Genomic DNA, 27,192 nt, shown 5'->3' with positions numbered 1-27,192 from the left:
GTGATGGATTGAGAACTGGACCCATCATTGAACATACCCAAATAATTTGGGGTATGAGGCAGGAATAAAGATGTCACTGAAAACAGCCCCAGAAGATCCTTCTCTCTGTCTGTCCTTGATGTCTCAAGGCCTTCCTAAGTGTCCAAGAAGGGGCAAGTAGGCAGTAATGTCTGGTTCACATTGGGCTGCCAGCCACCAACTATGAAAAGCTATACTGGTAATTCCCCTCATTAAAACTCAATGAGGAAAAACTGGTTCACTCCAACATTGCTGGTGGGACTGTAAAATGGTTCAGCCACTCTGGAAATCAGTTTGGCATCCTCTTAAAAGACTAAACATACAACTACCATACACCCTAGCCATTTGCACTCTTGGGCGCTCATCCCAGAGAAGTAAAAGGCTGTGCACACTGAAAAAAATCTGTACATACATATTTGTATCATCTTTATTTGTTACAGTACAAAACTGGAGACAACCTAGATGCCCTTCAATAGATAACTGGTCAAATAAACTGTGGTACAGCCATACCATGGACTGCTACTCAGCAAGAAAAAGGAATGGCTATTGATACACACAACAGCTTGCGTGAATCTCTAGAGAATTATGCTGAGTGAAAAAAGGTCAGCTTAAGAGGATACATACTATACGATTCCATTTACATGACATTTTTGAAATGACAAAATAATAGATATGGAGAATAGAGTCATGGTTGCTAGGGGTGAGGAATGGGGGTGGCAGGGGGGAGGTGGGTGTGGTTATAAAAGAGCATGAAGGATCCTTGTGGGGATGGACCCATTCTGTATCTTGACTGTAGTGGTGAATATACAAAGCTACACATGTGACAAAACTGCACAGAAATAAATACACAAACGAAAACCGAGGAAATCTGTATAAGATGAGTGGATTGTATCAATGTCACCACCTTGGTTGTGGCATTGCACTATAGCTTTGTAAGATGTGACCATTGGGGGAAACTGGGTAAAGGGTATATAGGATCTCTCTGTATTATTTCTTACAATAACATGGGGACCTACAGTCTTCTCGAAATCAAATTTAAAATTTAAAAAATGCAGTGTGAGCACGTACCCACAGCCTCTGTTCTACAGGTCTCCCGTTTGCCACTGAGTCAACGGAACTCTGATTTTTCATAAATAGGGTAAGAAAAGCAGTGTACTTTCCTCAGACTTTTCCTGCAGGAACGTGGCTGCTGAGCAATGAGTCAAGGGCTGAGAACTGCTCTCCTCTGAGAGAGGGCAGACTGAAAGAATTCAGAAACCCCAAAACCCACAAGAAAGCCCAAGGCTGTTCAAGCCTCAGCGAAAAAGACTGATACCATTACAAAAGGAATCCTTGCCTTACTTTGTTTCCTCTTGGTGGTGGTAAAACTTATTAGTAAAGGTGGGGAAGTCATTTGAAGTATTTTATTCAGCTATCTTGCCAGGGGCACAAATGATATTAGATGGTGGAATAGACTATCCATCTAATATTTAATTATTTTAAATTGAGTGCCTTGTAAGAGGACTTTTCTAATTGTTTTGATGGTTTCAGTAAATTCTAGTTTATGTGAAAGTCACAAATGGAAAATTATAATGGATATTATGACAGATAAAAGAGATCAACTGCTTTTTTGGTACTATGGCTAATGAGAGGTGAGGTATTTGTCCTCTCTGGATCTGACTGGGCTCTGTGATTGCTTTGACTAGTAGAATATGGCAGAAGTGATAATGTACCAGTTTCTGGGCCCTGGCCTTAAAATGAACAGCTTCTACTTCTTCTCTTGGAATGAATATTCTTGGGATTCTCCCTCTGGGAACCCATGATGTGAGGTCCAAGTCACATGGAGAAGCCTAGCTGTGTTCCTACCTAGTCGGCAGGCCTAGCTGAGTCCCTACCTAGCTGGCAGCCAACATCAAGTATGAGACAGCCAACTGGAGCAACCAGCCCAGTCAAGCCCTCAGATGACTTCAGCCTCAGTCTACCACCTAGCCTCAACCGTATGAGAGACCTTAAGTAAGAACCACCTAGCTGAGACCAGTCACCCCACGGAATCAAGAACAATAGTAATAAATTGTTGCTTTAAGCCACTAAGATTTAAGGTAGCTTTCTATACAACAACAGTTAACCAGTGCAAGCTCTGTTTGCTTTCAGCTGAGATCTTTGGGTAGGAAAATATATTGGCAGAAAAAATTATATGTGCAGGTGTCGCATACTAACGTGCAGTGTATTTGTAGAGATCAAAACATGCATTATTGGGATTTATTAATGTTGCATTACTTTCTAGCTGAAATTCAAATACACTGGTGACTTGGTATAAACACAGTCCTCAAATCTTGTGGGAGTAGAAAATAATAAAGGTGAAGTCTTATGGCATTATAGTCACACACAAAAGAAATCCAAAGGAGGGAGTCATCTTACAGTCTGCACATAGCTAATATCTTGGGGGTATTTTCGGTACACTTGCAAGGAAATTCCAAGGCAACATCCTGTCCTGGCATACTACCATTTTACATTATTCAGCCAACTCCTACTCAGAAAAAGGTTGCAGAATTCAATACAGTTTATTCAATTCTACCAACATGTATGGAATGGCTTCTTGTGGTAATGATTTTAAGGCATTTTGCTAAGTGCTGCGGGGACACGGAGAGAGACCCGGCTTTCAATGAATTTTCATTCTATCCAGGAGATATATATTCAACAGAAGCTCTGTTCATCTGCCCGAATGCTCTCCATTCCCAGCGAAGAGCAGAATCCTCTACAAAGACCGTGCGTGCCCGCTCCCATCAGCTGAAGTGCATGCTTAAGTCAGCTGCATTCGTCCCCGAAGCTCCATGCCAGGCCTATTTGTGGCTGTAATTATATAACTGAATGTCACAAATTGAAGAGTCCCAAAAGACAGCTGCTACTATAAAAATTAGGTTGACCGACTCATCAGAACTAAAGATTTGAAAATAAATTTGCTATTGGATTATATTTGGGCTCCAAGCTGTAAAAGATTAGGAACAAGATGGTGAATGTTTAGAAAGGTTTTTGCACTTGGTTGACTCTGAAAGTACTCTTAAGTCTTTGTTTCACTTTAGAGAAACGCAAACTAGCAACTGTCGATTAGGATACATTAGGGTCAGAATTTATGCCAGGAGCATATGACAGAATTGCAATCACTGAAACCATACTCAAACAAAACAAAGTGCCCCTATATTAGAAGACCTGAAAATGAATGCACATGTATTTGTTTTAAGTTAAAGTACATGATTAAGAAATGCACTGGGGGAGCGGGTATGTGTTTGACTTCTGTGACTTAGTCCATGAACTGACCTACTATTATTGGTCCTGATTGCTGGGAGAAGAGGGCTTCTACCACACAGCAAGCTCAACGCCAGACAAATGATGACAGTTGTTCCCAATACAAGTACAAAGAAACTACCGTGGGAAGAGAATAATCCAGAATGGGGTGAAGAGGGGGCCCGTGTCTGGTCCTTAAAGGATGGGAGAGATGATGACATACGAAGGGGGGTGGGGGGAGCCCACATTCCAAGCCCACTCCAGCAGCCTGAGGACGCCTCTCCTACAAAGATTGGTAGGTGTTGGCTGGCAGGAGCCATACATGGCCATGGGGAGCCATGTATGCATGAAAATGGGGATATAGGTAAGCACTGACATCTTCCCCTGCTCCAGAAGGCTTTTTGAAGAGATAGAGATCCACTTTCCATCAGAGTAGGAAGCAGAGTTTCCACTCAGACGCTTACAGGTCTAAGGTGGGGTCATATATCATGGACATAAGTCTGCTCAAACTGCCACATAAAGAGAGAGCCCTTTAGCTAGGCAATCATTTCACGGGACCTTATATTACACTGACTCTGCCTGAAGGTGGGATGGCGAAGATTTCCTTGGAAAACCACTTAAGCTTGCTGTTGACTTTCAAAGATCCTTTATATAATCACACCTTCTGGGAACACTCGAAAGGCAATTTATACTGACAAACTCTTCTTGTCTAACTACCTAACATGCCTTCCGGTAAGATAGCGAGTTATAGCTAATAAACAGTCCCACGTCATGCAGTAAATGGGAGTTATACTGTGAAACTACTTTATAGTAAGTACATCTGGCATCTTGAGTTCTTTCTCCGTCTGCATTGGCCTCCATATGGGTTGTAAGACCCAGCAAAAACAAAGGAAGGGGCTTCCCTGGTGGTGCAGTGTTTGGGAGTCCGCCTGCCGATGCAGGCGACACGGGTTCATGCCCTGGTCCGGGAAGATCCCACATGCCGCAGAGCGGCTGCGCGCGTGAGCCATGGCCGCTGAGCCTGCGCGTCCGGAGCCTGTGCTCCGCAATGGGAGAGGCCACAGCAGTGGGAGGCCCACATACCGCAAAAACAAAAAACAAAAAACAAAAAAAACAAAGGAAGGTGTCCAGGGACTTTTCACCAACACAGAGTCGATAAGCAATAAGGCACTGTGTCTTTCCAGTCTTCCCACTGCCAAAGGATGTCAGTATTTCTGAATGTTTAAAGACTATTAATTCCGATCGTCTATTACTAAGGAAAATTGGTCCCTGTAGCTCACACTTCAGCCCCTCAGCTGGATAATCTACAAGAAGCATCAAGTCTCCAAGGCTGCCCATGCTCTAGCTGCAGCTGATGAAGTGACTCCTGCACTGAAATGACTGAGGGGCAGACGGAGAACGAAATGACAGTTCTCAGAGTCAGCTGGTAATCAACCAGAGGGAGCCCAGCTCAGCCCGAGGATGAGCCACTCACGAAGCAGGAGGCGGCGTCCAGAGCATGTTTTGGTATCCTGCCTCCCTGGTTTCGGAAGGCATGGTATCTAAGCAAGTCGGAATAATCCGCAGCCTTTCCTCTGTATGTGTCAGAGGGAGCTTGGTGGAAAAAGATGACAGGGATTAGAGACACCAACTTCAGTTGCATTCCCCAGAAGCCAACCCTGAGGTGAGGATTCTTATGCAAGTGACTTATTAAGCAAGTGCTCCCAGGACAGGCCAGTGAAGGGGTTGGGGAAATAGGCTGGGGAAGAGGAGGAAGCCAGGCAAAGGTACAGCTAGATCCAGCAGGAGAGCTCTGGAGTACAACGCCTCAGAGCTTTTCCCACTCTCAGTAATGGAACTGAGCTTTCCAACTCCCCCATCTATCAGTTATTGGCTAAGGGTTGCCTTGTGGCAGGGGGTACATACGCTCCCAGGAATTTCTGGCTCTCTGCCTACGTGGGAAAAATTTACAATAGCCTGAGGACAGACTTCTAAAGAGAGCCTCCGGCAGAGGACCAAAGGAGTTCCAGGGCCATTAAACACCATCAGGATGTTTCCACCTTGAGCAGCCTCAGAGAGATGCTTCTCCCTTATGATAGAAAGTCAAACCACTCAGTGTCAATGTGAAGGTGATTACCATGGAAAGTTGTTGACCCCTAAGCACAGAGGATGCTTGGGAGAGGCCTGGGAGAGCTTTGATATCATCTCAGGGCAAATTCTCCAACCATTTCCAAGAAACTGACTGGAAACCCTCCAAGCTGGTTTCCAAAGAGCCCCTCTGTGCTTTCGTGTTATATTTCTGACAGACAAATTAACCTCATTGACTAAGATACATGTTACTTGTCCTTCATCAGTGTCACGCATCATATGATATGTTGGACATTTTCTATGATTCTTTGATGCTCACCCATTACACAAAAGGAAGCATGAGACAGGAGACTGTTAAGTCAGATTAATTGCTATCCTTTATGTTGAGGCTTTTCATTCAATTCCAAGAAACTTAGTACTGTAATGACCAAATATTTCTCGTATTTAATGTCAGAGAAACGTTATGCTATCATGGACTTGTTAACACTGCACTTCCTATCTCTACCACATTTACGTTAGTCATGGGAATGAGGGTATTTCCTGTTTGAGGATTTCTATTTCATTGTCCATTTTACCCATAGCCCAATTAAACCTCCTAAAGATTTTCCATGAGTTATTTACACCAAGTTTAAGGTCAACACTTATAAAATCCACTAGAATATTGTATTTAAATCCTGAGTCTCAGTCTCCTTCTATAAAATGGGGGTAACTATGCTAACCCCACACTGATGGTTGTAACCATGAGACATAAACGATGTTGCTACTGATGATGGTCACTTGTTTTTTGCTGTCTAGCATCCACTCACCATTTTTTTTTTTTTTTTTTAGTACTACTGTACCAGGATTTCTTTTGGGGCAATACCACCTTCAAGACCAGAGTTATGTTCTGATTGTCTCAAGCCACTCACTCAATGTAGCTCACCTCCCTAGCCAGAATGACTGGCTCAGGATGGGCAAATAATGTAATGAGAATTAGGAACCAGGGCCAGGGCATTGGCTGGACTATTGGAGGAGGAGGAACTCTCTCCTCTCCTGGACAGTGTGAGGCAAGGATGAGAGGTTTGCAGCTGTTATGGTGTCCAAGAGAAGCAGACCTGGAGCTAGTGAGGGAGGCCCACACTGCATGAAGTCTGCAAATGAAGCTAACACAGAGAAGAGAGACCAAGAGACTCCAGGGCCTTGCTAAGATCTGAGTATCTGGATCAAGCCATGCTTGATTATCACTGGCCCATAATTTCCTTTTATTTTTTGAGTAGTATGAGCTGGGGTTTCTGTTAATTGCAATATAAGGACTCCAATGTAACATAAATACTACCTAGCATTTAGTGAGAAGTTTATAATGTGCCTGACACAATACTGAAAGCATCACGTAGCAGGCTTCATCAAGCCTCACAGCATCCCTATAACTGACGTCCAATTCTTTTATCACCAGTGAGAATACCAAGGCCTGGGAAGTTAAGTAACCTGCCCAAGGTTACACAGAGTCGTGAAGCCAGGATTGAACCCAGGAAGTCTGATCCGCATCCACTATCTTTACCATCATGTTCTTTTTGCCCTTCTCTCTATAAAGAACAATCTTTCGTTACGTAAATGTGACCTTTTTTCCACCTCACGTTTGACTTCAAAAATTACTGTAAATGTAGAGATATCGATTGCACAGAGTGAATCCAGGTACTGTTGGTTTAGTTTAGAACATACTATAGTAGCATTTAATTTCTAGAACCAGCTCTGAGATTTCTTTTTCTGACTATAACTCAAGACCTGGGTTCTGAATCTCAAAAGTAGGAATGTAGGAAACCAGATACTTTAGCTGCTGGTCACTTCCTCATGTGAGCTAAGGCAAGAGCACACCTGTTCATGTCTGAATTGTGGAGAATGAGGAAGAGACAGAATGTTCTGAGACTGATCGTGCTCTATGGAGCTGTTTTTGTCTATGTGAAAATGAACGCTTTCTCTTTCTAATAGGATCATATAATGGATTCTTTTGTTTATCCATGGCAACCTTCGAATGACGACTATATTTTTAGTAGATCAAATTAATATGATATATGATTATGGGGCTTGATTTTACAGACAGTCTGTATCGAAGAAGAAGGATTTCCAAAAGAATGGATTTACATTTATTATTCCAAAATTAGCTGTACTAACCTTTCCAGATTATCACTTGACAACTGGAAGTCTCCAGATTCTTTAGGCCTGTGACATCAGTTTTGCTCATTACTTGTATAACTGTTTGACTCATCTGGAAGCATTTCCTACCTTGGGCTGAAGCACAAAGCACTCATCACTTGGATTTTCAAAGTTCCATGAGTCAAAAGGAATCTCCACCTCCCCAAGGAAGCTGTTCCGTCCAAATCGATCGTAATGCCAGACTGAGAGCTGCAGAGTTCTCGTTTCCAGCTGGGTATGGCTGATGGTATACTGCAAAATCAGATTTACAACATCACACTCCATAAGGAGGGCTCTGCCCACTTCTAGGACAGGTTGAGATTTACTACCACCAGCTTTCAGATCAAATACACTAGTAATATGAACAAAACAAACCCAAGAGAAAAAAATCTTCATTTTCCTTCGTTTCTGCTACACCCGAGGTTCTATTCCATAAAATCATTTTGTGTGAGCCTTAGCACGGAACCATATATCAACAGGCTGTTTGCGGGGGGGGGGGGGGGGGAGTCGATAAATTTCAGATATTGTATAAAAAGTGTCAGGTGATGAAGCTTGTCCCCTTTTCAGTTTTACCTGCTTTTCATTTGCCTAATTATTTTGTCAACAACTACTTTGTAAGCACAATGTTTAATATATCAATGCTCTAATTTATCTGTCTTATTTTAGTTATAACAAGAAGCCCCAAATCCAGGATAGTATTGACAGTGAGAAACTTGCAAATGCCAAACCATAAAGTTCAGCCTAAGTGCAGGGATGAATCGATATATACGTAGGTTGAGCAGAAAGGAAATATTGTTGGCGTGGTTTTGCCTTTTCCAGCAGAACGTTATCCAGGGCCACAAGCCCATACACCCTCAAAACCTCCTGGTTATCCTAAGCAAATGACCACCTGGGACACGCTTCAGACTGACTGACTCCTGATCTCGGATTTGCGTCTACACCCATCCTTGCTGTTCCTGGCATGATTAACCTGGGCTCCCCCTGCTTCCTGGATCTGCCATGTCACTCTGTTTTTCTCTTCTGCTTGGGCTCATCTTTGCTATCTTGTCATGGCTGCTGGATTCACCCTCTGCCTATATTCATTCATTTTCACTTTGATCTGTTTTGATATTGGTTCCTGCTTTCACATATGACCCCGCTGACACATGTCCCAACTCACCAACTTCCTCCTATGGTGGACTCTGACTCCATCATTCTGGGCACAAGATCCATAAATTACTCTGCGACTGGCAATAACGTCTACATCCCCATCTCCCTGGATCTTTCTTACCAGGCTAGATTGGTCCAGGGTGAGAGAAGAGGTTACGTGGAAGCCTATAGGGAAAAGTCATTTCTCTAGAATTGGGGCCTGGGTCATCTCTTATCTGGGCCACTGTCTCTGAGAGTTCTGGAATCCGGCCCTGCATCTCCACTGTTCACTAACCACATGCTTAAATTTAGCCAGATTCCAAAACCCTTACAAGAAACAGCACATCTTCACGCTGTGTTAGCAGAACAGTGATTGGGTACAGACCTGCTATGTTACTGTCAAAACTGTGACAAACTTCTTTCAGGGGAAACTAGAAAAAACACAGTTTTCCCAAGGGTGAAACATACTTTCTGACAGGATGTATCAGGTCAGATGTAATTTTCCTGGATTGTCTCTACTTAAGGTGCAATTTCAGGAGCACCAGAGAAAAAACAGATTAAGAGTGGTTTACATTTTTCTTTTCCAGAAACAGAAAGCCAAGGGTATCACACTAATTGATTCAAATTCTACTTTGCTAAAATACATATAAGCCTTGACATGCAAATCCTCTGTAGTTTCAGTGAGGCTGTAAACTGTATCACTAAAGTTACTCTGAGAGAATATTTATTTACCTTTAGTGTTTCATTGAATTCTGGATTGGTGCCTGTTCTGATTCTGGTCTTGCGCTTATTATTTCTAGACTTGTCAGGAAGAAGGTATGACTTGACATAACTGTAGATGGTAAAAAAAAAAAAATCAAGAAGTGAAAATAATTCTTGGGAAACATCTACTTTGCAAGAAATGCTCGGGGACATCAGTGAATAAAAGAGGCAAAGGGAATAGGCTAGTGAGTATAAGAGACAGAACCAAAGGGAATGTTGTCTACATAACAGGACACCTTGAAATGTAACTCTGGACCTTCAATAAGAGAGAAGCAGTAAAGTCGAGTGGTAAAGGGTGTGGGCTCTGGAGTCAAGCCAGCTGGGTTTGAATCACTCCAGGCCTCACTGGTTTCGGTGAACTCAAGAGCTTACGTATGGCATCGTGAAGATAAAATTAGCTGAGACATACAAGAAGCTAACATATTATACTACTCAATAAATGTAATCTATTATTATGACCAATGGTCTCACAAAATATGGGGTTATTTTCCTCTCCACTCAGATGTCAGGACTTCTGATGGGTGGAGTCAATGGCCATGGATGGATGAAGAAAAATGGTGCAAAGAGGAAATGAAAAATAACAACCTGAAATCACAACCGCAATTCCACCCAATACCTTGCCTTGAGCGGTCCCAGGAGTCTCTTGGAGCGAAGCATCATGGCAGACTCAGAAACGTACAAGATTGAAATGTAAAGGATGCTACCAGAGTCCTGAAGCACATCTTCAGGATGGGCTTTAGATGATCCCTTTCCATGCTAGTCTAAATGATGGTATTGGTCCTGAAGCTCTCTGATATTTAGCTGAGGAGGTAAGTGGACCAATCTGTACTCAGAATCCATCTGTTTGTCTAATTTGGAGACAGCTTTGCTGAGTTGTTTACTGAACCTAGGTCATCTTTATGTAGAGAAAAGGTGAACAGCAGGTCTGAGACTGCTCTCCTTAGAAATGCCTGCTTCTAAGTTCGGCTCTTGGCTGGCATGTGGGAACCTGGATTTCAGGAGGATTCTCATCATTCCCAGAACAGATATAAGTGGCTCACTGTGACTAAAATATTTGTGGAAATAATATGGCTTCTGCTGAACCCCTGCTTTCCTTCTGGGAGACTGGGAATTTGTTGTTATATGCCCAGTTGTCTCTCAACGAGCTTCCCTGGTAGACAACACTTCACGTGTGTTGCCACAATTCGTTGCTGGAGGACTTAAGCACATCCCATGTGACTCCACTGGGAAAGGATACTTGGAAGCTTAAGCCTGGATTCTTTAGAACTTTGCCACGTATGCCTTTTCCCCTTTGCTGATTATGTGTGGAGACCTGTGAGTCCTCCTAGTGAATCATCAAACCTGGCAGTGGTCCTGGGAAGGCATGGCATATCTTTGTATCTAGCTTCTTTCCAATGTGCTATACTCATCCCTGCCCTCCCCGGCTCGTCCCTAAAATCCTGAGAGCTTCAAAATTGCCCTCTCAAGTTGTTCAATTGGGTGAACAGCTTGGTAATTTTCTCTGGAGTGTTTCCCAGAACAAAAATTAACAGGATGCTCTTACACATCCTGGGGTGTGCCAATGTGTCAGCCTTCTATCTCAAAGAGCTGCCTCTGTGTGAACTACAAATCTGTCAGTCCTGAGTCACGCTGAGTAATAGCTTTTTAAAAATCTTGGAGTTCCCTGGTCATCTAGTGGTTAGGACTTGGTGCTTTCACTGCCGTGGCCCAGGTTCAATCCCAGGTCGGGGAACTGAGATCCCACAAGCCGTGCAGTGCTGGAATGGAATGGAATAGAATAGAATACAATACAATAAAGTAAAATAGAATAGAATAAAATAGAATACAATAGAATAGAATAAAATAAAATAGAAGTAAAATAAAAAAGTAAAAATCAGGTAACCACGAATGCAACCATTATACATGCACATCAAAGAATATTTAGAAGTTTGGCACAGGAAGAAAGTGACGATCAACCTTCTGAATCTAGAGGAATGCTAAGACGCTTCTGAAAAAGAAACACACATGTGACAAACACACATACTCACATATGCAGTGACCGAAATAGTCTAAGGAATATGGTATATGCTTACGCATCTGTCCTCTGTTTCTTTTCATCTCCTATGGCCAGATTTCTGCAATTCTTGACAAAAATGTAGAGCCCGCCAGTTTTGTAGCAGTAGCTGATGTGGAGAAGGATTTCCCCGCTGACCTTCACGTTGCCATAGTCTCCTGTTTCACTGTAAACACTCATCATGCTGTTCAGGCTGGTCTGAAATAAACAAGATGAAAAGAGGCAACTAGTGTTATGCTAGTGATCTCTTCACAGAGGTTACCTCCCTTCATTCACTTACAGTTCCCATTGTCTATAAGGAGCAGGGAAGTTTAGGGTGAAAGGAAGAAAGCAAAAATCGCTTGTCTTTCTGGTATTGTATAAAATCCAAGCCTGAAAAAGGACAAGAGCTAGGACCATTAGTAAGGAAGTCAGGAAACTTGCTGAGAGGGGAAGCATTATTGTCTTCTCGGGTTAGTGAATACCCTGTGTTTATTCACTGCTTCTAATGAGTACAGGGTCATTGAGGCATTTCCCATCATATCTCTTTTCCTCATCCCTGCAGCATTCTCCTTTTTCACTGGTAGACTCAAGGGCAATCTACTCCAAGGTCTAGAATGCATTGACCAGGACAAAGAAAAACTCATTTCCTATTTCTGTGCTAGCATAAGCCACAAGCTTCTCTCTCTGACATCTACCTAGAGTACCCCACCAGTCTCTGGGAAGCCAGAACTCTAACCGAGCAAGACCCTATGCGGCCTTCCCAGGACAGACCCGCCCCCATATCCTCTGCTATAGCTCCTCTCTGAAGCACCCAGATAAGTATCAGATGCACACTTCCTGAGTTGTTTTACAGATGCTAAAACTCCCACCAAATTGGAAGACATTAACTACTTGATGACCATGAACATGTAGCCCCCAGACCTTCTGGAGCCTAAAGACCGCACACCATCAACCAGTCAGAGAACTGTGCACAAGCTGATCACATACCCTGCAACCCCCGTCCCTCACGTGGCCTTTAAAAATGCTTTGCTGAAACCCCTTGGGGAGTTCTGGGGTTTATAGAGCACCAACCACCTGTGCGCTCCTTATATTGGTGCTTTTACAATCTACACTGTACTTTCCTTCACCACGATCTGGTGTCAGCAGATTGCCTTTACCGTGCCCAGGCGAGCAGACCCAAGTTTGGTTCAGTAACAAAACTGCATCTTTAACAAGGGCATGCCAGGAGAACGTCGCATGCCCATAGCTGTCAGGCTCCCCCCTGAGCAGCCGTACAGCCACATGGGTAGTAATAAGACCATGGCTTTGTACACATCTATAAAATAGCAACCCACAAAACAGAACACTAAAGAAGAAAATAACACAGCAACCAATAAATAAAATTAAAATGTAAAAAGAAACTCTATCCAAATGTACCAGAATGAATGAAGTTTCTGATGACACACTAATAGCAAGAGACATATTTTAAATTAAATGTAACAAAATTATCCTGTAGTACCAGCAGCACAAACTCTATGTCTTAGCAACACGACTGTCACAAAAGGCCACCTGGAAGGCTTTCAGGAGTGACCCAGGAGTTTCAAAAGCCTGTCTGTGAACCACTGGGAAGGACTATGGTGAGTGCAAAGAGAGTTTAGACTTCCTACTTTTTATACTTTTTTGTTTATACATAAAACAGAAGTCATTACCTTCCTCCAATTGCTCAGAGTAGAGACTGATCAAAACACAGGAAGTGGGTGATGTGGCTAGTATCTATTCCAAGCTTAAGTCAAGGGCAAGGGCAAACCAAGGATTCCATAATTATGTGGAGATTAAAACTTAAAGAAAGCCAGTGAGTGACCTACTTCATCTTTTTTATTCATAAAACAAAACATCAAAATTTTCATGATAGCAAGTGTCTTTGAGCAGTGCTTTGCAAACTTCAATTGCATATAGGTCGGGACTTCCCTGGTGGCCCAGTGGGTAAGACTCCATGCTCCCAACGCAGGGGGCCTGGGTTCGATCCCTAGTCAGGGATCTAGATTCCCGCATGCGTGCCACAACTAAGAGTCCACATGCTGCAGCTAAAGATCCCACTTGCCACAACTAAGACACGATGCAGCCAAAATGAATAAATATATATTTTTTTAACTGCACATAGGTCACCTGGGGATCTCGTTAAAATGACGATTCTGATCTATTCAGTCCCGGGGGGGGGTCTGAGATTCTGCTTTTCTAACAAACTCCTAGGTCCACAGCTCCCAAACTGTGTGTCTCGGCATCCCAAAGCAGCGGAGCCAACTCACAGGGGCAAAGCAGGATATTTTCAAATTTCAAGGGAAACACAGCGACAACTACCAGACACCATGCAAACTACGAACAGTGGTTCACAGTATTAACATTAAATTCCACTTTATTCTTTTCAATGAAGTCCTATCTACGTGAAGCTGAGTTTGGGGCAGTTGCTATGACAAAAAGCAAGTACTGCACAAAACTCAACGGGGAACAGGAAATGAAAATGATGCTACCCAATCAGATTCCAAGATCTGACAAGTCATGTAGTGCCCATCAGGCACCCACATCCCATCAGGGAGCTATTTAAGACTGGAATAAAAATATTATTTTTCTTTCAAGTTATGTATATTATTTTTTCAAATGGCTACTAAGTTGTTAGGATCCCAGTACTTATTAAATTTGTTTTTCAAGCTAACTACTTAATAAATGGGCTAGTCAGGTATTACTTTGGGCCTAGGAGTGCTATGAAATTATCACTGAGACACTAGGGGCTCTGTGAGCTGACAGCGTTTTCCAGTCTCTGTCCCAGGTGATACAATACTGCTGGTCCACGGACCATGCATTGAGCTTCAAGGGCTTCAAGAATAAGCCTCAACCCCCTCACGTTACATGTAAGTAAAGTCTGGCTCACAGAAATTGTTGGCAGTGCCAAGACACTGTGACATAAAATTCATATTTTATGGCAAGATAAGGAAAATTTAAACATAAAAAATCTTCTTTACCCTTTGGCCTCCTCTCTCCCCACACTGTACATTGTGTATCTGTACTATGCATCGACCAGACCTCCCCCATTGGCAGAAATAACTGCTCGACGACAGAAAGCAACATTCTCCTAGCATCAATAAGAAACTCAGTAAAAGATAACATTCCTTCTTGCTCTTGTAAGGGGACATGATGACACTTAGATCTGAATTGTATACACTGTCAATAATACATCATTTAATGTACAGCCCTCTGTCTCAAAAAACTTATATAACTGTGCCTTGAGTTCACAAGGGTGGAACAGTTCTTGGAGCTTTTGGAGATGCTGTTTCTGGGTTATAATCCCCAATTTGGTTCCAATAAAATTTCCCATTTCTTTCTTAGACCGACTGATTAATTTTTTTGTTGACAACATAAAGCCAAGATTTCGAGATTATTAGTCTGAGGACCTCTCCACCATACCTCACTGCCTCCTTGTATCACTGACTTGTATCTACACCACATTCCTCTGTCGCCACTTCTTCAAAGAGGGTCCTCTGTAAGCATGACATCCATATATAGAAAAGAGAGTTTAAGAACCCACAACTGCTGAAGCTTGGGAGAAACTGAAGAAGTTACAGAAATTTTACTACTAACCAAACTTTACGCTCTTAACCAAGCCAATGCTGTGAGTTAAACAGAGATGTTTACTCTAAAGGTGCCTTGTTCGTGGTAAATCATTTTAGACCATGTATCTTTTCACTGTTCCTCAGATTCTAATGTTTAACAAATGTTCTTTCTTTGGAATACCTGGATTCTGATCATGTCATTTACCTTTTAAAAGAGAACCTCTGGTTAACTGTATACAAGCCAGAAAGAGACAAATGCTGGAAAAATTGCCTACCTAATTAGATTCCCTGTACCATGAATTTTGTGAAGTATGGTTAGAAAAAAGGAAAAGCTTGAACACTCACAGTGTCTGAGTCAGCATCAGGCACACTTAGGTAGGTCCACTTCCTGTCAGAGCCTGCTTGAGAATTCTTTAAGGAAGCCACCCAAAGGTCAAAAGAAAAAAGGGTATTAGAGCAACAGACAGAAATCAGAGAAGCAAAGACAAGACTTGTAGGCATATAGATGGGTATAAGGACACGGGAGCTCCTAAAGCTCTCTCAAAGAAGGGTTCAAACACCGAAGTAAGAGGGATTTTATTCCGCAGGCAGTGGAAAGCTATGGACTTGATGTGTGAGTAGGAGAGAAACCTACTTGGGTACGTGTTTTAGGAAAGTGACTGGCGGTAGAGTGGAGGATAGTTGGGGAGTTGAGAGAATGGTGGCAGGGAAATCTAACAGCTGAGAACTGAGATAATTCATAGGCTTCCGCTGATGAGACCCTGAACTAGGGAGTGATAGGTTTTAAAACATGGGTGAGGGGCTTCCCTGGTGGCGCGGTGGTTGAGAGTCCGCCTGCCGATGCAGGGGACACGGGTTCGTGCCCCAGTCCGGGAAGATCCCACATGCCGCAGAGCGGCTGGGCCCGACAGCCATGGCCGCTGAGCCTGCGTGTCCGGAGCCTGTGCTCTGCAATGGGTGAGGCCACAGCAGTGAGAGGCCCGCGTACCGCAAAAAAAAAAAAAAAATCCTGGGTGAGGAGAGGTTTTTAAAGTAGGAGAGGGAAGGAATCAGAAGCCTTAGGAAAAGCCACCACAAAATTTGAGTGAAAACTACTCTGTGGACAAAGAGCAAGCAGGAGACTATAATGACTTTTAAATCACTATCACGCGCTTTTGAAGAACATTATTCCCTCCTTTGGAAATGCACAGAAAATCACCGGAGGAAGACTCTTCCAGTGCATGCTAGAGAATTGCTTACGGCTGACAGGCCACTTGCTAGACTGTGGGTGTTTGCAGAAAACCGAGAGGACGCTAAGTCATCAATGCCTTCTTCTGTCTCTTCCAAGTAGTCCTAAGGAAGGATGGGAAAAAATATCAGTGGTTTGGTTTATTTCTTTCCTAGAAAGTCTTTTCACTTAAAAAACCACTTTCTTAAATACTTGAAAAATCAGATACAAATATCTAGAAATCACCCCATTCCTAGGTTTTTCTCTTTTGCCTTCCACTATGATGGTACCTGAACTGTACCATCAGAGGACTGGGGTCTCCTTCCTAGGGATGCTTGCCTTATGGAAAGAATACGAAATTTGGAATCACACAGACCTCAGCGTTCGATTCCTACCTCCCCGCTCACTAAAATGATTCACCTTGAGCAATGTACTGAAAGTTATTTTTTAATTTAAAAAATTGGGGCACATTTGTGTGTGTGTATATATACCGTCAAAATGGGGAAATGTATCTTGAAAATCTCTCCAACAGAATAAAGTATTTTAGATACTAGATTCTCGTCCAAAATCCCAGATTCTACTTTTCTTCCCCCACTGTTTTTTTCCTGGTTATTTAAGTAATACATTTTTATAGCAAAAAGTTTAAGCAATGTAGATAAATTTCAAGTAATATAAAAAACATATCTCCACTAACATCAACGGTCAAACTTAAAAAATTTTTGATGGTATGGATAGGATACACACACACACACACACACACACACACACACACACACACACAAATGGATTATATTATGCATACTTTTTTTTTTTTAAATCATGGACACCTTTCTTTTTTGCTTCTCCTCTCTTCCCTGGCACTCCTCTCACCCCCACATGTGAAACTAATATTTTGCATCCTGTTGGAATTACATTCTCTTTTATTTGATGCTCCATATAAGTGAGGTCACACGGTATTCGTCTTTCTGACTTATTTCACTTAGCATAACGCCCAAGAGGTTCATCCATGTTGTTGCGAATGGCAGGGTTTTATTCTTTTTTGTGGCTGAATAGTATTCCACTGTATACATATGCCACCACTTCTTTACTCATTCATCTATTTACTGATGGACACTTAGGTTGTTTCCACGTTTTGGCTATTGTAAATAATACTGCAATGAACATGGGGGATCTTTACAAGTTATCTTTACAAGTTAGTGTGTTCATTTTCTTCAGATAAATACTCAGAGGTAGAATTTCTGGAGCATATGGTAGCTCAAAATTTTGCAAATTTTTTGAGGAACCTCCATACTGATTTCCATAGTGGCTGCACCAATTTACATTCCCACCAACAGTGCACAAGGGTTCCCTTTCCTCCACATCCACACTAACACTTGTTATCGCCAATCTTTCTTTTTTGAATTTTATCTTATTTATATTTTTTATACAGCAGGTTAATAGTTATCTATTTTATACATATTAGTGTATATATGTCAATCCCCATCTCCCAATTCATCCCACCACCACCCACCCACCTGTTACCTTTTCTAAATCATTCTTTGGCTGTTTTTATATGTTAGTTGTGAAGACTAATAGGAAGAAATTATTGTATATCCTCACTTCACTCTCAACTCATCCTCACCTCAAAGTGGACAGGTTTGGAACAAGACTGTGCCCTTTCTTCATGACCATTAGACTCTCTTCCACACCCAACTTACCAAGTCTTTGTCTGAAGCCCCAGGGACAGACTTGCTTCTTAGGCTTACAGTATCCTCTAAGTCTTCTGTAAATGACCCACTCAAATCTAACTCAGATCGACTCCGGTCTGGAGGAAGGAAAAGGAAAGATGTGAATCACCTTGTTTTGTTAGAAGGGTTCACTTTTCATTGCGAATGTTTCATCGTTATTCCAATTCTTTCTCGGCATAGGGCATAGACAGTGTCATGAAAGCAACAGAGTCAGTAGCTTCGTGCTGGTTATGCTAACGTACTTTCATTTTTTAACAGTATTTTGAAATTTCCTTGGACTGACTTACCAACACTGATGTGTTCATTTCTCCTTTGAGCATAGGAGGGCAAATGCTCTACTATAAAATACTAACGTTTTAAGCTGTTTAAGGCTTCTGCTTTGCTCATACACTTTGGAAAACTCTCACAGGATGGGCCCTTAAGCTTACCAAAAAAATAAAACATTAACCATTCTTTATTTAAATATTTAGAGAATCTACTGTGTTTTCATATTTGACACAAAATGCAATGAAATGATACAGCAAGTTCCTTTCACACAAAAAGGGAGTGGCTGTAGGGAAACTGAGAGGAAGTTCTATTTCTTTAGGCACCAGAACATTCTTTCATGAGCAGAATTTCTTGCTTTTAAAAATATAAAGAACAATGCAAAACTCAGTAATGCCGTGGATAGCTTACCAAGACACAGTTTATTTCCATAAAACAGTTCTATGTCAAAGCACTGCTGAGATAGAAGAGTGGCTTATAAATGAGAAAGACTGAAGACAGCAAGAGAGCAATTAAGTTTGAAATGATAAATGACACAGAACTACTTAGCACAGCACCTGACACAGAGGATGTACTCAAAACACAGGAGCTATTGAGTAGAAGTAGTAGAAATGCACGCTATGAGGTTGGCTACTTTAAAACTTTTCATTTAACGGGTGAACCGATTTTCTAGTCCTGGACAAAATGCAACAATAAGCACGCACATTTAGACAACCCTTCAGAGCTACCTAGATGGGAGAGGCTCTCCAACTCAGCACAGAGAGTCCAGGCTTAGGCTTTAGGTAAATATCATCGAGTAAGTGGCAATTTCTTTCTGTTGAGGATTTTGTCATGATTCCAAATCTACACGTGGGACACAAACTTCCTAATTATGACATGTTCCTCTAAAGGGTTTCCTTATTCGTAGGTAATAAAATCGCAACGTAAATAATCTCTGCTTCACAGGGCTGTTGTGATACTGAAGTGAAATGATACTTTTGAAGGTGTCACACAAATGAAAAGGGTTATTAATAATCCCTTAACGTTGCTTGCAAAGAACTCTTTATTTAAACCATGGAATAATGATTAATCTGTCGAGATACAGGGCACTTCTGATGCCCATATCAATGGAACTACCATTTTCTTGAACTCTGGGCATGCGTCTTTATCTTTTGTATCAAATGAGCCAGCTGTATTTCCTGCACTCCTCTACTGACATTTGGTATAGCTCGGACACTTGGCAGTGATGACTGTATACTGTATACTCCTGCCAAATCCAAGATTCATGGATTTTGCACGGAATGCAAGAGGCTTTTCAGCAGTTCTTATGGAGTGGGCCTCCCTCCATGGATGATTATTTTCTAAGGCATGAAACATCCGTTTAATGCCACACAAGGGAGTCAACTCCACCCGATTTATTCATGTTTACAACACAGTAGTCACGTGGCAAATACCCACCTGAGGAGAGGGAGGCCGTGGACACTGCTATGGAAGGTGCGCCAGAAGTTTTCCGGTGATGACTCTTTGTGTGATCCTCAGAGGTGCTTTCAATGGCAGCCAAATCCATGGAATTTTCAAAACCGTGTTCCTTCTCACAAAGTAGAAATGAAAAAAAAAACCCAAAACCCGTTATATTGACTGTAACTGACTTCCAAATCCTTCCATATAAATACATACCAGTATAGCCACATCTATGTCTATTACCCTTCAGGAGGAGCAAGCTGATATCTGGAGTCCATATAACTCTAAAACTTACTATCAATAATTACTCTCTAAAACATATACTAAGAGGTTTGCTAACTAGCACAAAAGGTGTTTGAAATAATTATTCATTGACAAAATTAGTGAGTGTTCTAACATATGGTTAGCAGGAAAGTTGGTATTAATACAAGTACCTCCAAACTTAAATGAACCATGTGTAAGAATCTGGCAAGCTTCATAGCCTCAGAGTAGTGCTCGGGGTTAGAACTCTGTTTGGTCCCACATTTGTCCTCACTGTCAACACGTTCTCTCCTCAACCACCCCTTACTTCCAGCACCCCTCACTTAACAGAAGACCATGCCACCTTTCCCATCTAGTAGGCTGGATTATCAGAACATGGTTGCTTACGTCATTATTGGAATGAAATTTCATGCAAGGCACTTACTAAAGTTCATAAAAGGATAAAGAATGGGGACTTCCCCAGCTTACAGGAATAGGTGATTTATTTATTTCTTTTGGAACCTGCTTGCTAACACACGCTTGCACACGTGACAGAATTCAGACACTTAATTTCATTATAAAGGAAAATTCTGTCCCGACTTTGCCTGTGCCCATAGGGGCTTCACAACTGCATCATTACAAATTTGCTTGAGTTTTGAAAAACTAATTTTGGGCTTCTGAGAACTGGGCTGAGGTTAAGTTTCCATGAAAATGATACCACGGTGTGATAACGATCGAACCTAAGAGAGACTCTTTCGTTCCCCCTTCCGTGAACAATCAAAAAGAGCCTTCAAAAGTCCTACAGAAAGGCATTCCCTTCTTGTTGCCCTATCTTTACCCCGTACCTTAGACACTGAGGAGATGTTAATGAACTCATTCGGCAAAGATGGAACTCCCACTTCCTTGCAAATCAATGCAGCTTCAATATAGACTGGTTTTGATCTTTGAGTATCCTCCAACACATACTACCTGTAGCAGGAGGAATCTGGCTCCTAACTTTTCTAATTGCTACAGACCGCTAAGGTTTATCAAAAGACTGTGATGGAGGTCAAAAGGATAGGTCCGTTTTCAACACCTCTTCAAAAAGTTGGTCACACGGATTTCTCCAATGAAGCGAGACCAACTTGCAATTACGTAGACAGCCAATTTTCGAACTGGCACCCTGCAGTATCATTAATATTGAGCACTAACGGGCCAATTAATATTGTACAGTGATGAACATGTAACACATACCCTGAAGATTCAGGATGTGAAGCCTAAAAATTAATAAGTTACATCACAGCAGAGGACAGGTTAGAGACTTTCATGTTCTAAGAGTTTTCCATTTTAAAAATGTACTTCCCACATACTAAGGCAGACAAGGACACTGAAACAAAGAGATGCTGAGAAATGGGAGAAACTGAGAAGCTGTGACCTTGATCGTCATCTAATTCTACATAGGTCTTCCCTTCATCATGAAAGAGCAAACCTGTTTCATAAAGTACTGTGCTGTATTAAGTCTGTTCAACAGAAAATATTTCTCTTTGTGTCTCTTTTTGTCTTAGAAAAGACCACCTAGATCAGCTAGAATGCAAAAGTGAGATCAATAAAGACATTGCCTATATATATGTATGTATACACGGTTGTAGGGAATTTCTGTTAGGGAAATCTAGGTGTTGCTTAATAAAGTATTTTTGTATTTGTAGCAACATGGATGCAACTAGAGATTATCAGACTAAGTGAAGTCGGAAAGATAAATACCATATGATATCACTTATATATGAAATCTAAAATACGACACAAATGAACCTACCTATGAAACAGAAACAGACTTACAGACATAGAGAATAGACTTATAGTTGCCAAGGGGGAGGGGGTTGGGGGAGGGACGGACTAGGAGTTTGGGGTTAGCAGATGTAAGCTCTTACATATAGAATGGATAAACAACAAGGTCCTACTGTACAGCACAGAGAACTATAGTCAGTATCCTACAACAAAGCATAATGGCTATTCGGGGTCTTCTGTGTTTCCATACAAATTGTGAAATTTTTTGTTCTAGTTCTGTGAAAAATGCCATTGGTAGTTTGATAGGGATTGCACTGAATCTGTAGATTGCTTTGGGTAGCGTAGTCATTTTCACAATGTTGATTCTTCCAATCCAAGAACATGGTATATCCGTTTTTCTTTCTCAAGACAGCCAAAGCAATCTTGAGAAAGAAAAACGGAGCTGGAGGAATCAGACTCCATGACTTCAGACTATACTACAAAGGTACAGTCATCAAGACAGTATGGTACTGGCACAAAACAGAAAGATAGATCAATGGAACAGGAAAGAAAGCCCAGAGATAAACCCATGCACATATGGTCACCTTATTTTTGATAAAGGAGGCAGGAATATACAATGGAGAAAAGACAGCCTCTTCAATAAGTGGTGCTGGGAAAACTGGACAGCTACACGTAAAAGAATGAAATTAGAACACTTCCTAACACCATACACAAAAATAAACTCAAAATGGATTAAAGACCTAAATGTAAGGCCAGACACTATCAAACTCTTAGAGGAAAACATAGGCACAACACTCTATGACATAAATCACAGCAAGATCCTTTTTGACCCACCTCCTAGAGAAATGGAAATAAAAATAAACAAATGGGACCTAATGAAACTTAAAAGCTTTTGCACAGCAAAGGAAACCATAAACAAGACCAAAAGACAACCCTCAGAATGGGAGCAAATATTTGCAAATGAAGCAACTGACAAAGGATTAATCTCCAAAATTTACAAGCAGCTCACGCAGCTCAGTACCAAAAAAACAAACAACGCAATCCAAAAATGGGCAGAAGACCTAAATAGATATTTCTCCAAAGAAGATATACAGATTGCCAACAAACACATGAAACAATGCTCAATATCACTGATCATTAGAGAAATGCAAATCAAAACTACAACGAGGTATCCCTTCACACCAGTCAGAATGGCCATCATCAAAAAATCTAGAAACAATAAATGCTGGAGAGGGTGTGGAGAAAAGGGAACCCTCTCGCACTGTTGGTGGGAATGTAAATTGATATAGCCGCTATGGAGAACAGTATGGAGGTTCCTTAAAAAACTAAAAATAGAACTACCATATGACCCAGCAATCCCACTACTGGGCATGTACCCTGAGAAAACCATAATTCAAAAAGAGTCATGTACCACAATGTTCACTGCAGCTGTATTTACAACAGCCAGGACATGGAAGCAACCTGAGTGTCCATCAACAGATAAATGGGTCAAGAAGATGTGGCCCATATATACAATGGGATATTACTCAGCCATAAAAAGAAACGAAATTGAGTTATTTGTAGTGAGGTGGATGGACCTAGAGTCTGTCATATAGAGCGAAGTAAGTCTGAAAGAGAAAAACAAATACCGTACGCTAACACATATATATGGAATCTAAAAAAAAAAAAGATTCTGAAGAACGTAGGGGCAGGACAGGAATAAAGACGCAGATGTAGAGAATGGACTTGAGGACACGGGGAGGGGGAAGGGTAAGCTGGGATAAAATGAGAGAGTGGCACGGGCATATATACACTACCAAATGTAAAATAGATAGCTAGTGGGAAGCAGCTACATGGCACAGGGAGATCAGCTCGGTGCTTTGTGACCACCTAGAAGGGTGGGATAGGGAGGGTGGGAGGGACACGCACGAGGGAGGAGATATGGGGATGTATGTATATGTATAGCTGGTTCACTTTGTTATACACTAGAAGGTAACACACATTGTAAAGCAATTATACCCCAATAAAGATGTTAAAAAAAAACCGTATAATGGGAAAGAATTAAAAAAAGTATATATGTATAACTAAATCACTGTGCTGTCCAGCAGAAATTAACACAACGTTGTAAATCAACCATACTTCAATAAAATAAAAAAATAAAGAAATATTCATGTAAAGGCTGTTAGTTTTGAGGGTACTAGCACATGACAAGGGTGATTCCCTCTCACCCCCATCACGCCAATGACGGTACTTAGGAAGGTAAGCCTTGTTTTGAGAACGAACTTGACTAACTTACTAGTTACTGATAGTCTGCTGCTACCCATGGGTACAGCTGTACCAGCTGTTCAATTTTTTTAAATACTTCTGTATCAGTTGGTAAACAGAGCTACTCCCAGTCCATCTCCCCCCTTCCCTGTGCTCCTCTCCTCCTCAACCGTAGTTCTCCCCGCAATCCAGGATACTGCACGGCATGGAAGGGCCCCCAGGATGCTGCGCAACCTTGCGCCAGGGTCTGTTCTGATGGCTCAGTGCCCACGCCATACCAGTTGCTAAATACTTTGAATACCATTCCTTGTTAGGTTGCCAAAGCAGTGAGTGCAATCACCAACCATGCGTGCACTTTTCTGGACAGTACTGCTTGCTGAGCTTACTATAAATATTGATAAAAGTTTAAATATGCCTCTTATCAGCAAATTTAGACTATAAGTATTTAAAGACGCTTATTCATTATTATTCGATCTGTCTGAATGCCTTTTGGCTCTTCCTTAAAAGTATCTATAGAATCTGGATGCTCACAACCTCCATGTCTATCTCCCTGTTCCAAAGCTCAGTTTCTTGCCTGCAGTAATGCGATGGCCTCCTTCTTAACTGGCCTTCTGGCTTCCACTCTTATTTCCCTACAGCTGCTTCTCAGAAAAGCCCCCAGTTCCTGTATAAACAGAAGCCAGATGATCTCACTAGTCTGCTGAAAACCCTTCAACTGCCCCCGTCTTATCCAGAGTAAATGCCGAAGTGCATACGGTGGTCTCCAAGACCCTACCTGGCCCTACTACCCCTTTGAACTCATTTCCTAGTACTCCTCCCTTCGTTCACTCACAACAGCCACGCTGGCCTCCTTGTTCGTCTTTGAACACACCAGGTATGCTCTCACCTCAGGATCTTTGCACTGGCTGCTCCTCCAGGGGCATTAGAGATCTTTTAGACACTGGTGAAGTAAGGGCACTCACTATGCAAGATGGAGGTCAGCCGTAAAGTGACTGGAACAACCTTCCTGTAATGTACTTGCTGAATATCAGTGCTGTCCCAGCATGGATGAAAACCTCGCCCCAGACTCCTGCATGGCTAATTCTTCCACTTCCTTCAAGTCTTTGCTTGACCAGGGCTTGACATAAAGTAGGTCGTCATTAAATACTGGCTGAATCAAAGAATTGTAGTTTGTATATAAAGATTTCTTAAATATAGATATCAGCTATATATATGGAGTTTCCTGCTTAATCAAAAAATCTAGATATTCATTCATTTAAAAGAACAGCTTATACACACACACACATACACGCACACACACTATGCGATTTAAGTCTCCGTTATGTGTTTATTTTAATGGATGTATAGAAAAGAAAACGACAGAAATATTTCAAGAGTCTAGGTTTCCTAATTTTAATTGGTTTGGAAAATTGTTAGAACAGTCAAGATCTTGACAAGCAACGTGGAAGATCAAAATCAGAGACTGCTAAACATTGTTTATATTTTATCGAAACCACACAGCCGTCGATACCCCCACCAAACAAATTCCACCTTTGAACCTGCTCTTTCCCTTTCCTTCTCACTTGAGGCCTCCTGCCAGGAGCTAAGGATGCAGGAGGTTCAGTCCTGATAAAGAAGCATCTATGTTAAACAAGATAAACAACACGGTCTCAGGTACAGAGAGCTGAAGCCCAGCCATGCCATGGTGGTGAGGCTCAGTCCCAGAAGCGGGAGTGTTCCTTCACATCCGTGTACTTACTCGACTGCTGACTGAGGTCACGCTGCGTGTGCTTGGCGCCGGGGACCTCTGAGTGACTGGGGTCACACCACTGCTCCGGATGCTCTTTGGAGTTCCAGGACCGGCTTCCTGCTCGTTGGAGCCTGATGAACCAGTGCTTCCCCTAAGTGTGAAAGAATATTCTGACTTTAAAATGGAAGCAGAGCAGCGACGAAAGACACAGTCAGGGAAAAGCTTCCAAGAAAACAATGGCAACACGCGAACACCTCCAGGGGCTCATGTGGTTCAACGTCATTTGTCTGACTCCAGGGTCTTCGTAATTGAACTTACCTCTCCACCCTTTTTTCTTCCCACTGCTCACCAGCACACTCCCAGCCAGCCCAGGTTCCCTACAATTTTTTCAGCTTACCACGCTCGCGCTCATGCTTCCACTTCTAAGGCTTTTGCTCACGTTCTCCCCACCTGATACGCCCTATTTGCCATTCTCTGTTTATCCAAATCTTCCCCATCCTTCAAGGGCCAAATGAAGTCCAGCCTCCCCAGTCATGCCTTCCCTGTCTATCACAGGCCTTGTCAACCTCTGCTCTACTCAATTTCTGGTAATTTACAGTCTTTGCCAAACTATGTAGAAGATGCCTACACAATGTCTTGTTTGGTCTTTAACAGATACGTGGGCGTTGGCACCTCTTTCAACTGGGACCTCCTTGGGGACAGAGTTGATGACATATTTACCATGATATCTCCAGCAGTCTCACAATATCTTGGTGCAAAGGAAGCACTCGGTACCTATGTAATCAAAGATTGGCGATTATATTTTCTCGGTGTTGTTTTCAGTGACTGACTCATGGCGCACATTTAATGAATGTAGGATAAAAATAATGACATTTTGTAAATGGGTTTGATTCACTTTCATGTTTGCTAAATCTGATTCGATGCCATTCAATAATGATTAATGAAAAAACAGTTCCTGCCTGGAGGTGATCACAATTTTCTTATTAAATGGAGCTTCGTAAGTAAGTAAGTTTTGACAAATTAGTTTAAGAGAAGTGTTTGTTCTTCTTTTATTCTCTGTTCTCAGTGAGTACAAAATATGCTAAATGGGAAAATATAAGCCCTTATGAATTTCACTCTTTCAGTTACTAGTTTAATAAGTTATAAGTGCACCTATAATAATAAACATCTTCTTGTTAAAGCACAATAGTGATTAGAGCTCACAGTTGAGCCAATAAGAGGAGAGACTTATAAGAATAAAGGAAGGGGACTTTTTAAAAAGAATGATGGCGCACGGGTCATTACTAGAAGATAAATCTGGCAGAAGAAAGAATCAGCAATGACCAGTGGAGCTGTCAACCACAGCTTGTAAGTTTTTTCAAGGCTCTGCACCAGAGAAGCTACCAAAACCAAAAATGACCTAATTGATAAGAGCAGCCACCAACACTCTCGATAATTATGCAAATAGCGGCTGCATTTACTGAGTATTTTCTAGGTGGTTGACACTCCCCATTCCGCAACATCCATGTTAAAAAAAAAAAAAGGTATTAACATCCCTATTTTGAAGATAAAGA

General features: G+C 41.8%; 1 protein-coding gene across 2 annotated transcripts in view; it reads right to left on the bottom strand.

Annotated features, from left to right (window-relative positions):
• The window catches only part of SYTL5 (synaptotagmin like 5), a 106,726-nt gene that overhangs the window by 6,405 nt on the left and 73,129 nt on the right, over window positions 1–27,192 (bottom strand). The window contains exons 6-13 of one of the 2 annotated variants that reach the window (XM_065900822.1): window positions 25,649–25,790; window positions 19,660–19,789; window positions 17,929–18,035; window positions 16,264–16,356; window positions 15,370–15,435; window positions 11,478–11,656; window positions 9,376–9,475; window positions 7,606–7,767 (exon numbers count right to left, since the gene is read on the bottom strand). In XM_065900822.1, coding sequence (XP_065756894.1) covers window positions 7,606–7,767; window positions 9,376–9,475; window positions 11,478–11,656; window positions 15,370–15,435; window positions 16,264–16,356; window positions 17,929–18,035; window positions 19,660–19,789; window positions 25,649–25,790 — 979 coding nt within the window. The remainder of the gene's footprint in view (window positions 1–7,605; window positions 7,768–9,375; window positions 9,476–11,477; window positions 11,657–15,369; window positions 15,436–16,263; window positions 16,357–17,928; window positions 18,036–19,659; window positions 19,790–25,648; window positions 25,791–27,192) is intronic. The other variant, XM_065900823.1, reaches the window with a different exon arrangement.

This window comes from Phocoena phocoena, chromosome X, assembly GCF_963924675.1.
Source record: "Phocoena phocoena chromosome X, mPhoPho1.1, whole genome shotgun sequence".
In the NCBI taxonomy this organism is placed as follows: Eukaryota; Metazoa; Chordata; class Mammalia; order Artiodactyla; family Phocoenidae; genus Phocoena; species Phocoena phocoena.
This window is presented reverse-complemented; position numbering and strand designations above follow the sequence as displayed.